This window comes from Macaca nemestrina, chromosome 12 (genome assembly GCF_043159975.1).
Source record: "Macaca nemestrina isolate mMacNem1 chromosome 12, mMacNem.hap1, whole genome shotgun sequence".
Taxonomy (NCBI): Eukaryota; Metazoa; Chordata; class Mammalia; order Primates; family Cercopithecidae; genus Macaca; species Macaca nemestrina.
Genome location: NC_092136.1, coordinates 13,825,499 through 13,839,508, shown reverse-complemented (window position 1 = coordinate 13,839,508; position 14,010 = coordinate 13,825,499). Strand labels below are relative to the sequence as shown.

Below are 14,010 nucleotides of genomic sequence, written 5' to 3'. Positions count from 1 at the left end.
TGTAATCCCAGCACTTTGGGAGGCTGAGACGGGCGGATCACAAGATCAGGAGATCGAGACCATCCTGGCTAACACGGTGAAACCCCGTCTCTACTAAAAAATACAAAAAACTAGCCGGGCGAGGTGGCGGGCGCCTGTGGTCCCAGCTACTCTGGAGGCTGAGGCAGGAGAATGGCGTGAACCCGGGAGGCGGAGCTTGCAGTGAGCTGAGATCTGGCCACTGCACTCCAGCCTGGGCGACAGAGCCAGACTCAGTCTCACAAAAAAAAAAAAAAAAAAAACCCAAAAGAAATGGTGTGTGTCAGTGGGGGGTGCAATGGACAAGGAGAAGATATAATGAACGAGAGTTTGAAGATAAAGCTAAAATCAAAGAATCTGACAGTCCAGTTTCAGACTGGGAAAAAAACAGCAGAAAAGCTGTCTGAGTATCAGGATATCTGATACAGCGGGTATGACCCCTGCTACAGTGGGTAAAAGCAAGAGAAACATGACCAGTTCTTTCAACGAAATGGAGCTCATGTAAAATTGAAATACTTTTCTACGTGTGTGTGTGTGTGTATGTGTGCGCACACATGCTGAGACTTAACATTTCTACACAATTGGTCTTTCTTGCAATAAGAAAATAAGTATCAACAGGTCTTTGCTTCATAACAAATAAGTATTCCTGGTTAGCTTTTGTTTGCTCATTAGTTTTGCTTGAATATTTGGGGGGGAGAAAATGGAGTTCAAATTTGGGTTTATTCCTGTCATTGTTGACTTGTTCTGTGTTTAAAGGAAAAAACAACAAAATAAGTATCAAAACAAAATATGCACTCAAAGATTTTATTTTGAAGCCAGCTACTTTCATGGACCCTGAGACTTCATTGTATGGGGCTTGCCTTTACACACTAATGAGTAAAATCCATGGGATAAAACATTGGCACCAGTATAAAAGAGTCTGAGCACCACAAGAAGTCAGTTAACTCCTGTTGACTGTTGACAATTAAGGTGTAAAATAAAAGGTTGTGCCCTTTGCTTCACTGTGATCCATTGAATGATCATTCTGCCTAGTTTTCTGGGAAACATTTTCCGGGAAATGTTTCTGGGAATGATCATTCTGCCTAGTTTTCTGGAAATTCAGACTATTTGGCTAGTCTAGTAAATGGTAATTTACAGCTCTTTGCTTTTGCTGAAGTCAATGTCAGGCAAATCAAGAGATTCCCCAATGAACACATATCTTAAATGACAGTGAAATAATGTTTGGTTTTAATGTTCATTACTTTAAAGGCTTACATTTAGGAAACTCAAGCTTTGCTTTTTTATAACGGTTAACTTTTCCGTATTATCATAAGAATCAACTTTCTGATTAATATTTCTCCCTTTTTTCTTAAGAAGTCAATAGTTCTTCATATCCAGGGCCATGAGTCATCTTTGAGGACATACCAGAATTATCGATGTAACTGTGAGGCAGGAAAAGCACACTCTAGAAGAAACAAAGTATGTTAGGTCTTCAGACTTCAATTAGGTTCAAGACAGATGTATATATGCCATTTTTCCAACTGTATACATAGTTCTTAGCTAATCCAAGATAAGTAGAGCATATCACCAGGTTCTTCAAATAATTGCAACTTATCAATCTAGTATTCATTCTACACTCTATAATACAATTTTGGATAAATCAAGGCTTTTTAATACAGTTAAATAAAGCCATAAGTCCATAGGGGTGGTATCCCTTGGAATTTGATTCAACAGTACATTTTTAATATGTCTTTTAAAAAGGAAAAAGAATTTAAAATCACCAGGAGCAAAAGCAGAGCATAAGACATTCACTGGATCCAGTTACATGTGTAAATGCCCTTTACCAAGTCAATACTATTAGAGAGATCAGTGGTTGTGGCAGAAATTGTTTCTGCTTAGAAGGGAGGCAAGCCCGGTTCTAGTGTCCTCAGCACAGGCACAAACTCATAGCATAATGCCAGGTGAGTCATTTAACTTCCCAGAGTCTCATTCCCTTCATTGACAAAATGGGAAGATTGAACCAGTTGATTTCTCATTTGAACTATTTTCATATCCAGTGAACTCTCAGCTTGTCAGCGACTCAATTGCCATCTGCTTTTCTTTTCTGTCTTCCATCACCATGAAAACGCCCTCCCATGTGTATCTCATGTCTGGCTGGTTGTTCCTTCTGTCATTCTTGGTGACATAGCTCAACACAGTGCAGAGATAAGATACACCAGGCAAGATTAAGAGAGGCTGGCCAGCACACTCACCCCAGGGAAGTCAGAGTAAGCCTGTTTCCACCACAGCACAGCAGTGAGCACGGCTAGGCAGAATTCCAGCAGAGTGCAAATCAGCATCAGAGACAGAGTTCCCTGAAAGTCAAGAAATAAAAGATTGGTGGTGCTTAGGTCAGCCGAAGCCTTCATGCCTAGTTGAGAGGTGACCATAGAGTTGAAGACCTCCTCAACCATTAGAGAACAAAGAAAGGACACCATCAGGAAAATAAAACTGCTCCTCCCACACCTCACAATTGTCTTAATTCAACCCCTTAACTCATTCATTTCCTTGAGAGGAGAAAGGGAGATGAATAGTAACTAAATCAACTAATCTACTTCATACACTTATTTCTTACTTCTCGGAGACATCGATAGTTCTGATGACACTGTTTACTTGGCAAGAAAGCAGAGTGGTGTAATAACTCCCAGGACTGAGAATCAGCAGCTCCGTTCCAGTCTCACCTTTACTGCTTAGTAGCTGTGTAAGCTTGGACAAGTCTCTCTCTCTCTCTGTTTCCTCATGTATCAAACATGCCTACTAACATTTCTTTCTCAGAGATTTGTAAGGATCAAGGAGGCTTTGACTGTGCAAGTCCTTTGTAAAATTCAGTATTGACATCCCTGTCTATGTATTTGAACCCCTTTGGATTTCTTCTTGATCTTTCTTGTGGTTTCTTTGTTGTTTTTTATGTTTGTGCCTTTTTGTGTGTGGCTGGAAGGCTTAGAAAAAATCCATGAAGGTCGTAAACTGCCAGAATTGCTAATCACCACTAGCAACTCACAAGGAGGGGTTCTACCATTTCTGTCTTGAGACATTCTTTGTGCAGAACTGACCATCTGATAATAAAGGGAGATAATTTGATCACATGAACTTTTGGTTTGTGATATTTACATACAGTTGAAGAGAAGATATAAATATAACTTTTTTCCTTTACCTAGAAATTGTTCCAGCAAGCAAGCTCAACAGAATCTCTCTTATTTCCAATGTATCATGAATTTATACTTTTTCACTAACAAATTTCTCTGAAATTTCTCTTCAGAATTTTTCCCAAGGTGGAATTGGCTGCGCCCAGTGTTAATCTGTACTATTTACTGTCAGCCTGATTTACTTGTACTTTTTCTCATTATACCGTTACCTTGGGAGCAAGGCCCTCTTCATAGTGAGTGCTGTACAAACATGACTTTCTTTAGACCTTTCTATCTGTCCATCTTCCATTTGAGCTCCTGGCTTATCTCATTTTTATGATTGCAGGACAACAAATATACTGCAATCTCTTTACTCTTTTTTTTTTTTTTGACATGGATTCTCGCTCTGTCACCCAGGCTGGAGTGCAGTGGCACGATCTCAGTTCACTGCAACCTCCGCCTCCCAGGCTCAAGCAATTCTCTGCCTCAGCCTCCCAAGTAGCTGGGATTACAGGTGCCCGCCACCACGCCCGGCTGATTTTTGTATTTTTAGTAGAGGCAGGGTTTCACCATCTTGGCCAGGCTTGTCTTGAACACCTGACCTCGTGATCCATGCACCATGGCCTCCCAAAGTGCTGGTATTACAGGCATGAGCCACTGCGCCCAGCCATCTCTTTACTCTTATGTTGTCTGTTTTTTTCTCAATGTGTTGCTGACTGTGCACATGCCCCTTAATCTTTCAACTGCAGACATATTATTTCTGTTAGCCAAACTTCGTTGTTTTTCTTCTTCCAAAGAGATAGAATTCTCCCGCAATCATTCTCAATTACACTCTCCATCTCCCTATATTTCTTATCTCCTGATTTAATATATCATACTTCTTTCAGCTATAACAAAAAGCAACAATAATATTGCATTCTCACCTGATCAGTAGTATTCATTATTGTGATATCAGAAGAAGCAGCCCTTATCTTCTATCCCCATATTTCCTATTCTCTTTTTCTTAGTACTGAATCTGATGTCTTCTCAAACCAAATTCACTCCTTACCACACACACATACTGGGTTTCCTTGTTGGCATATTCTGATCTCCTGGACTTTCTGCTCTGTTTCCATTCTTAATTCACCACTCCATGTACCAAAATTCTCAGTCTGATAAACTCATAATTTATGCTTCCAAAATTGGATTAGTTTAATAATTAAGAACCTCTACAAACAATAAGTTTTATTTTTTCATCATCAACCTTATTTAACATTTTCAATTCCACCCTATTACTATGTAATCGCCTTAGTCTCATCCATGTAGTCCCCTTTGATTTACATAATCCTGACCTTCCCCCAGATGCCCAAACCAGAACCAATAGAGAGATTTTCAAAAGAAGGAATAACAAGAAATCCAGGCTTTTGAATACTTCATAAAATTAGAACATCCCATCTAAAATACTTACAGCCAGACTGGCTTTGACTGTATAGCAGTCCATGGTATAAAGTGAATCGTGATAATAGTAAGAAACATAACTTCTGGTTGGTATATTATTTTTGTCCAACTCACACTGCAGGGAAGCAGGATTTAAGGCAGCCAGTTCGACAGACAGGATAATGAAACCCACCAGGGCAGAGAGAGCACTCAGAATGCTTCCAACCAGGCTGCTATGCACCTGAAAGAAAAATGCTAGGTAAGGATCATTGCTAATGACCCATGAATCTCTTATATGTCTTTGCCATTAAATTGTAAGTTATTCCCTTATCTGTCCCCTCAGGAGGTCTGGGATTAATCATTTATTGCTGTATGCCTCTCCAGTGTACAGCAAAAATCTCTCAATCTCCGAGGTACATCTTGGCTGAACGAATGAACATATGAACTGGTTCCCCTTAAGCAGGATCTCAGTGGTGTGGTAGAGAATGTTACTCTCCTAAATTCTTTCCCCAGGACAGATAGCAGGGCCTTCATGAGGCTTTCCCTGCAACATTACCAAGAGAGCGTGACCCAAAGCAAAGGTGGCAATGAACTAGAGGCAGTTTCTCTCTCATTCAACTCAAAAACCCCTGGTGGAAGCATCAGCTACACGGAAAAGGCAGATCATGTATTAGCATGGTGCAAAAGTAATTGCGATTTTTGCTGTAAAGCCACAATTATGTTTGCACCAACCTAATAGTTCACTCTTGCATGCCCATTGCCTCTCTCAAAAGCACACCTCTCAGAGATGAGTGAGGGGGGTAGTTCTTAGTCTCAGGCAGGCCCTGGAACCTGGGCAGGCATACGGTTGGCCACACTGAGCGCAGCATGGGGTGACTGTGGGCAGAGGTCTAGGTGCAGCCCAAGGATGGTGTAATGTGTGGGAGGCAGTGGGAGGTATAAGAAAAAGGTCTGAACTGGAGGTCAGAATATTGAGGTCACAGTACTAGACTTGCCTTGGCTTACTCCCTTGGGTAATAAGTTCCTTGGTTTTATTTCCCACTCTGGTTCTCATTTCTACATTTATGAAGTGAAGGGAGTAAATAAACTGACCTCAGAAGTGACTTCCTTTACTCCAACTCACACAGAAAAGAGAATTGAGCTAAGAGCATTCTGAAAGCTATAGTTACAGGTAGGTAGGCTCCAGGGCACACCCCACAGCTGTACAGTAAAGGGTTACTTAATCCCACATGGGCACTTCTTTTTTTAGAAACTCACCAGTTGATGCTCTGGGACCCCAATTTCCCAACATAATGACTAAAGGGTATACTCCTGGGCCTCTTGGTAGCCAGTAGTAGTCTTGATGCCTAGAGTATATATTTCTTAGAATAAGCTAGATTTGTCTCGAGATGGCACTCTTCTTCAGTCTCAAAAAGGGCTGGTACAATGTGTGACAAGAGCAGAACTCACTAAAGCCTCAATGTTTCTGGTGAGTGTGAGCCCACCCCGAGACCACATCCTGCATCCTTGAGCTTCCTGCATGTTCACTGTGGGATTGTTCTCTGGAGTAAAAGGCCCATCTATTTCCTCCTGAAAGTTTGAAAGCACTAAAAGTTTGTGCCAGGCTACTCAGTGTGGTTGCCAATAGCCACATGGACTATCTATATTTAAAGTAAAATTAAGAGAAATTTTTATTCGGTTGCACCATTTGTATTTCACATCATCGACAGCCCCATGTGACTGCTATGTTGTACAGTGCAGCTGTAGTGCATTTCCATCATCATAGAAAGTTACATTGCATTTCCATCATCATAGAAAGTTAAATTAAACAGCACAGATCTAGTTAGTAGTTCAGAGTCTAACTGTGGGGTCCAAATAATAATCTCTAAATACTGATGAGAAAAAGAATTGGCATTTTTCTGGGCACTCTTTCTCACTTCCTTGCTGACTTTGGGAGATTTTTGTAGCCAGAGCTTCTAAATTGAGTTTTGGTGCAATTGCATCATATGACGTTCTCTCACATCAGCCCCTTGAGGGATAATGGATTGAGTGAAGACTTAACGAAACTTTAGAGACAAGAGAAGATTCTCCCTATAATCCAGCCTTTATCTCCTTGCCACTTCCAACTCTAGTTTTTGCTGGAATAAGGGTTAAAGACTGGTAAAGCTTTTTATTTTCTTTTCTTAGCCAACACAAATGACTAGGGACAACTTTTTAGGGTGCAAGAATTTATACTCAAACAAAATAAAAGTATTATTCTTCTGGTGAGATAGATGAAAGACTACACTCAGCCAGCACTACCCAAAACGACTGAAGTCCTCAGGGAGAAGGAAAATCTGAGACAGTCTAAAGAAACCTGAGGAGACATCATGCCTAAATGTAATGTAGTATACTATAGCAGCCTCTGTGTCTACTTTGGATACCTCACATGAACAAAACTTTGACTCATTGTTTTTCAAGGGTTGTAACACCTGGGCTTAAAGAGTGGACCCCAACCAATAGACCTCTTTATAACACTGTCAGCTTCCTTGCCACTGAAAACCTGAATTTGAAGGCTAATTGTCACCGAAAGGACATCATAAACAGGCACAATTTCTCTGTGATAGATTCTTCGTCATGGGCAGAGGGAATATTATAATTCTTTGAATGCAGACTTTGATGTAGGGTACAATAATTGGATAAATGTGCTCTGAACAAGGATACAGAGGATCCAGGCCCGGCTCCTAACTCTAACAACTGTCTGCTCTGGAACTGAGTTTTCAACTTTTCAAAGTAGAAAGACTGGCCTTAACGAGTTCTGTCTAAGTTTTATTTTGATCCATTGGGTTGTGGGTTACAGTTCTTATACTCACCAAAAGCTTGGTTAACTTTTTCTCTGTGGCAATTGATAGAGAGCCAGAAATGATAAACTAAGATAAAAGAGAAAATGGTCAGGTCACTTTCCATGTACAGAGTAACTGCAATGTCACTATCAAAATGTTTATAGAAAACTGTCATGGGAAAAGCCTTGAGAAACCAGTGATCAATGAGGTAAGTTCCATTTAAAGACATATATTTGTCCCTTTGTCCATATAACATTCAGATAGCATCAGAAAAAAAAGATAACAGAAATATATCCTAATAAACAAAAAGTATCCCACTAAACAAAAAAAAAGACCCTAAAAGCCAGGAAAGAAGTTTTGTTTTTTTAACAAAATAAGACAGTTTTGGTGTAAGATGTTCTCTAGGGAAGGACATGAACGCAATGGTTAAAAAAAAAAAAAAAGTACTAATTTAACAGAGGAGAAACCTGGAAAATACTACCCCAAACACATGATCAACATTAATTGTGTCAGTGACATTATATTGGTAGCATGACCCTTGATACGACTTGATGAAAATGGTGCTTTACCTTGTCATCATCACCCAAAAATTCATCACCACACTCTAAACATCAAAAAAAAAAAAAACAAAAAAAAAAACCCGACAAACCCAAATTTAGGAACATTCTATAAAAATCTCAGCCAGCACTAGCCAAAACTATCAGAGTCCTCAAGGAAAAGGAAAACCTGAGACAGCCTAGAGGAGCCTGAGGAGACATCATGACAAAATGTAATGTAGTGTAATACAGTAGCCTGGCATGGATCTTGGAACAGAAAAAGGTCATTTGGGGAAAACCAATGAAGTCCAAATCCAAGTGTAACTTTAGTTAATAAGAGAAGAAAAATGGACAAGATACACAAAAAGGTGGACTTCTTGGTGCATCAAATATACAAATGTAAGAAAAACAAATAGCAACCAAATTGCAGGAAGTTGAAGGAAAAAACATCTATGAAAGGGAAGCTTAACTATGAGAAAGCCTCCATCTAAGAGAAAGCAGTTCTCTGAGAAAAGGACTAAGTTCTTTTGAAACTCCAGACTTGCAGCTATTTCAGAGGAATTTCCTGTCAATCACTGGGCATAGCTATCGGCTCAGCCTTACGCGGGAATCAGTCAATGCAGTAAAAGTATTTTCAAAATGTTCAGAGATGTAAGTTTCCTTCCTCCATGATCCCCACAAGCATGGGGGGATCACAGTGTGGTTTCTCTGTGAGTGTATGATGTCTTCCATTGATGCTCATTTTTTTTTGTATAAAATGTTCCTTCCCAACTTTATTGTAATTCATGGATTTTTTTTTTTTTTTTTTTTGCCTAAACCTGGAGAGAAGTCACTAGCTTCATCATAGCTCAAGATGATAATCTGAAAAATACGATAATCTTAAAAAGAAATGCTTATTTGTGTCTGATAAGAAATTGATCTAAAATCAGGCAACCCCTGTCATCCTGCCGTACTCAATCCTCCCTGAACTACACACACAGGAGAACAAGCTTCACTGTTGACTCCTTGCTCCCGGCAGATCAAACATAGCAAGGTGGCAGGTGGAAAGTCTAAGCTATTGGCATCTTCCTCCCGTCTTCGCCCCATCCTGCCCTCCTCAGAAACTCTACTCACAAAAAAGGGTCCTATGAATGGGTAAGCAGAGTTCAACAGTGTAGAAGTCACTTGGGTAAAATTTGGAGAGAAGGAAGCAGATGCCAACATGATTCCCAAGCTCAACACCATCACGCCACACAAGATCTGGATAGTCTGTGGGAAGAGAAAGGGAGACGGGGGATGAAAACCAGCATTTGTAAAGACAGGGCCTTTTTGCCTCTCCCATGGCTCTAATGCATTATCACTTTCTGCGAGATCCCAGTGAGGATACAAACCCTGTGGAAACTCTGGAGTGAGAAACATGAAAAGACACCCTGGAGGGTGTGCGGCTCTGCCACAGAAGCCACAGTCTCGGTGTCTGGCAGGTGCTCAGGAAGGCGTCTGCATTTCTGCCTCTCAGGTCCTGGTCTGCTCATGGCTCCTGCTTCCAGCTCACAACAAGTGCTGGGATTTCCTTTCCCAGTTCTCAGGACTTCTGAGTCCCTGACTAGTTAACTGGCTTTCTACCTCCCTGAAAACAAGGGGCGCCTGAAAGCCCCCACATTCCCTGCAGTATTGGCGGTGCAGAAGTCCCTCCCCTCATCTCCGAGACTCCACTGGCCATGGAGTTTGCCCCTCTGGTCACCTCCTTGGAAACTGCAGTTCACAAACCAAAAGCTGAAGTTCTGGAAGCTCTTTTATTTTTTACTTTTATTTTAAGTTCAAGGGTAAAAGTGCAGGTTTGTTACATAGGTAAACTTGTGTCATGGGGGTTTGTTGTACAGATTATTTCATCACCCAGGTATTAAGCCTAGTACCCATTAGTTATTTTTCCTGATCCTCTCCCTCCTCCCATCATCCACCCCCCGAAAGGCCCCAGTGTGCATTGTCCCCTTCTACGTGTCCGTGTGTTCTCATCATTCAGAAGCCATCACCCTTAGCAAACTAACAGGGACAGAAACCAAATACTGCATGTTCTCACGTCTAACGGAAGCTCTGTCTTAGGAGGTAGTTTCCCTCCTGGACGTCCACCTCAGAGATTCACAGCTCTATTATCATTTACTAAGAAGTTTTCTAGACCTTATGTCACATGAGCCTCACAGAAACCCATGTGATTGTACATGAGGCAAGGAAACCAGTCCCATCAGGTCCTGAAATCCAGTCAAATGGAGTGCCTCACCTCAGATCACGTAAGTGCAGAGGCAAACAGAAGGTGAATATCATTTCCATTCTCAAAAAAGTAAGGAGAAAAGAGGTAAAGGAGGTGTATATTTCCTCTAATTTGCAGTGAGGGTAAAATTCTTTGCAAAAAGTCGGTGTGGATTATTAAGCATGCAATTGTGAAATATATATATACACACACACACACAATATGTAATTATTTACCACCATTACTTTTGTAAAAAAAAATACAGAGAAGCACTGTATTGTAAAAATACAAAGACAACATAGAAAATGAATTCCTCATATTCAGAATAAGGGAAAATATATTTCTAAGACAACCTCTTGTGGAAAAGTTCTGGGACAGTTTTCTCCAAGTGGCTTCTACTCCAAAGTCCTTCTGGCAAAACTTAAGGGTCTCCACGCTCAGGACAGATGACCAGTCCCAAGACATACATCATCTCTTCCCGCTTCCCCCAACCCCTCTCCAACACGTTCTGAATTAGATTTACCCCAATAACTTTGACTTCTGCCTGTAGACGTTTCTTCAGGCTATCCTGCCCCTGGTTGGTGGGTTCGGGTTTCTCTGCTTGGGAGAAGTTGATGACATTTGATGGGAGCACTATCATGGTCTCATTGGGAACAGGTTGTGATGTCATGATGGTGTTGCCAACTATGGAAGAAAAAATAGATTTACCTCTTAAAAAGTACAGAGCTCCCAGGTTCTGGCTCCAAAAACTGTAACTTGGTCTTTGCCAATTAGTCCAGGCTTGGCCTGTCCATTAGAGAAAGAAACTGATAATATGGAACAGTGAAAACCACACAACCTTGGTTTCATGAGGATTTTTCCACAATGTTTGACACAGTCCATTATCGATAATAAACACATCACAGGGTGGCAGCAACATGAATCTTGAGAGGCCCCAATGTCCAGAGGCAAAGGGTCACACAAAATTTGCAATATACAAAGGCAACCTCCCTTTCCCCTAGTCCTACAGACAACAACTGTATTGCCATATATTTGATGAATTTTCAGACTCATAAATGAACTCTGCTTACTTATTTTTTGTCTAATAATACTATTTATTAGCATTCATCTTAGATATGTTTATCATATTTTACTAGACATGTTCTTAGTTTTTATCCTGCAGTGCTTTTAATCCTTACAATAGCTCTGCATGTTAGTTAGTAAAAGCATGTAATAAATAAGGACATGCAAAATAAAGTTTAAGTTATGAATGCAAATAATATACATATTGCGCATATGTGTGGCCCAGAGTTAATGCTGAAGAAATATTTGCAGTTACCCTTATTGTTCACCCTGGTTCACACAGCTGGGAAACTGTAAAACCAGTCTTGGATCACAGCTTTCCTGGAGTCTGAAGCATTTGCATAAATCTCTAGATCATTCCACCTCTTCCTACTTTCCCACCTGGCAATGCCAGCCTGCGTCTGAGTTTACTCAGGCTGGAGAAGCAGCTGCATGCAGTGGTATGAGAACAAGTCTTGGAGTCATAACACATAGGCTTGCATCCTCGGTCCTCCCCACTTTTTAGCATAAAGACCACCGAGGCTGTGGTATTTGTTGCTAAGCTCAGTTTGGATCCCTTTTCACTACACCATTCTCAACCCACAGGCTGCCCAGTTTACAAATGGTCTAAACACATTTGAAGAGACAAGAGCTCTACTCCCATTAATTACACAATCTTAGGTAAGCGACTCACTGAGTTCACGCAATCAGAATACAGTGGAAACAGAGTTAAAAACAGATACTCCTTCCATCTGCCCACTCTATTTCCAAAGGCTCTAGTGTCTCTTAACTGCTGTCAAGGAGTTTCAAGTCACATTACTCCTCTCATGAGGTCACGGCAAGGGAACGGTGACATGAGAAAAGTCTTTCAGCATTACCTACCTGTGGCTGTTGGTTTCAGCTGAGTCCTCAGAAGCTCCCAAGAGGTTTTAACTCTGGGTTCTCAGTCCCATCAATGGTTTCTACTTACCTTCATCTTCTGAAAGTCATCAGCCCTTCCTTATTCCAGTGTTTACAGCTATACAGGATGTGATACTTACAGACTGTAGATTTGTGAAATGTGCCTGCACTTCCTTTTCTGTAAACTTCTAGTAACTTCAGAAAAACTATGAAAAAGACCACCTCATAATTGTGAGAGTTCGGGAGTCACGGAGCCTTCTGTGTGAATTGCCACTTTGAGGTGTACAAGTTCCCTGTTATTAGGCAAGCCTGTTCTTGGAGCTTCAGTTTTCTAATCTGTTAAATAGAGGAGCAATACCAACACTGGAGAATTGTCATAAACATGAGCAAAAATATTTATAAAAAGCGTATGCTGCTTTGAGGCTTTCAATAACATGTAAATAATAATAACAATAGTGCTAGTAATCATAATATAGATAAATAACAATATTCCATTGTATATAACCAACCATAATAATAACAATAATAATAGCAATAATGACTATACTGCTTTAAAGGAACATTCAGTAATATATAGCTAATAATAGTAATATAGAACATAAAAATCAAAAAAAATTGTTTTATATATATAGTTTGTGTATTCACTTGTTTTGACTTGCTTTTCTAATTCTCCAAGTCTTGGCAGGCTGAAAGCAACCTTTCAATACTCATTGCCCAACTGCTGCCTACCCTGAAGTCCTCTTCCTCCTCTGGCTGCTCTCTTTCTCTAACAACAGATCTTTGCCCTCCAGGAAGGTTGGGCCCCTCTAGGGAAGTATTGAAATATTGAAATGGTGAAGGAACAAATGGGAAAGATTCAGCAGGACCTAAATGAATTCAGCAAACTCATATGCAGGCTGGTTTTGTGAGGACAGAGCCACTGTGCCCTTCAAACCCTTGACTGGGCATTCTTTTGAAGCTGACCTCAATGTATCAGGCAAGGAAACCAGAGCCAGCCAGGGCGATGGCAAAGCCCCACCCTGCCAGTTTCCTTCCTCCTTTCCTTGGAGGAGCTGCCAGAATGAACCCAGAAACACAACCTGAACCATCACCGTCACCTCAGAGGGCCATGGGTTCTGCACTTCATTCCACACATTAACTCTTCTGTTGAAGAAAAGAGTTAAGAAACACCATTTAGAAGGCTGGATTCGTTCTCAGCATCAGAATGACACAGACATTACGAAATGTAATTGGCTTGCCTTGAGTTCTAACAGTGAGTCTGAGAGGGGGAATGGACTCACCCAGAAAGCCTGGGGAGAGGGGCAGAATCACCTCCAGCCTCGCTCACCCGCGCTCCTGGTGCCCTTTCCCCTTTCACAGAGTGCCGGCTGTGTTTCCGGTGGGTGCCCTGCATCTTTGCCACCCTCACAGCATCTGTGAAACAGTAGAATGCAGCTCTCCTCCTGAGCTTTGATTAAAAAGGAGCTTGGGTCTCTTCAGGAGCAATCACACCCCCTTTCCCTTCCGGGAAATGTGCTGATAAACCAGTTAAAGTTGCCTACCCAAGCAAAGACTCCCTCTCCAGTCTGTTTTACTCTCTGTACTATCTATCTTAAAATGATTTCTGAGTTTTAAGGATTATGTGAGACAACATACGTAAGGTGCTTAGTACAGAACTCTAAAGAATTTGACCTAAAAGTGGTCTGTTCACTGTCTTTCCTCCCCCAATCTTCCTTTTTTTCCATTTTGACTTCAGTAAGCTCCAAACAAGACTCCTCTCTTTTGTCTTTCAGCTTACACTCATTCAGCCTTTTACATTCCCAGTTTTTTCCAGAGTCTCAACTCTACCAACCTAACCAGAGGGGAGAAGACTGATATATCAATAACACATTCTGATTAATGATCTTGGACAGGTTTCTCAAATAAGCTACTAATGCCACTTTGGACTGGGC

The 14,010-nt window shown here is 41.0% G+C and overlaps 1 protein-coding gene across 5 annotated transcripts; it reads right to left on the bottom strand.

Annotated features, from left to right (window-relative positions):
• Positions 1 to 806: 806 nt before the first annotated feature.
• On the bottom strand, positions 807 to 13,535 carry LOC105464615 (membrane-spanning 4-domains subfamily A member 6A). 5 transcript variants are annotated; one of them, XM_011712640.3, is made up of 8 exons: positions 13,407 to 13,535; positions 12,220 to 12,415; positions 10,662 to 10,822; positions 9,028 to 9,162; positions 7,409 to 7,465; positions 4,609 to 4,818; positions 2,250 to 2,351; positions 807 to 1,462 (listed from the first exon to the last, which is right to left on the bottom strand). In XM_011712640.3, exons 3-8 carry the CDS (start codon positions 10,806 to 10,808, stop codon positions 1,367 to 1,369), a joined length of 747 nt encoding a protein of 248 aa, XP_011710942.1. In that variant the 5' UTR covers positions 10,809 to 10,822; positions 12,220 to 12,415; positions 13,407 to 13,535; the 3' UTR covers positions 807 to 1,366. The 5 variants fall into 5 exon arrangements, with proteins under 5 accessions (XP_011710942.1, XP_011710945.1, XP_011710937.1 ...); XM_011712643.2 differs by having other exon boundaries at positions 4,713 to 4,818; positions 12,062 to 12,415; positions 13,360 to 13,520; XM_011712635.2 differs by having other exon boundaries at positions 12,062 to 12,415; positions 13,360 to 13,519.
• Positions 13,536 to 14,010: the final 475 nt, after the last annotated feature.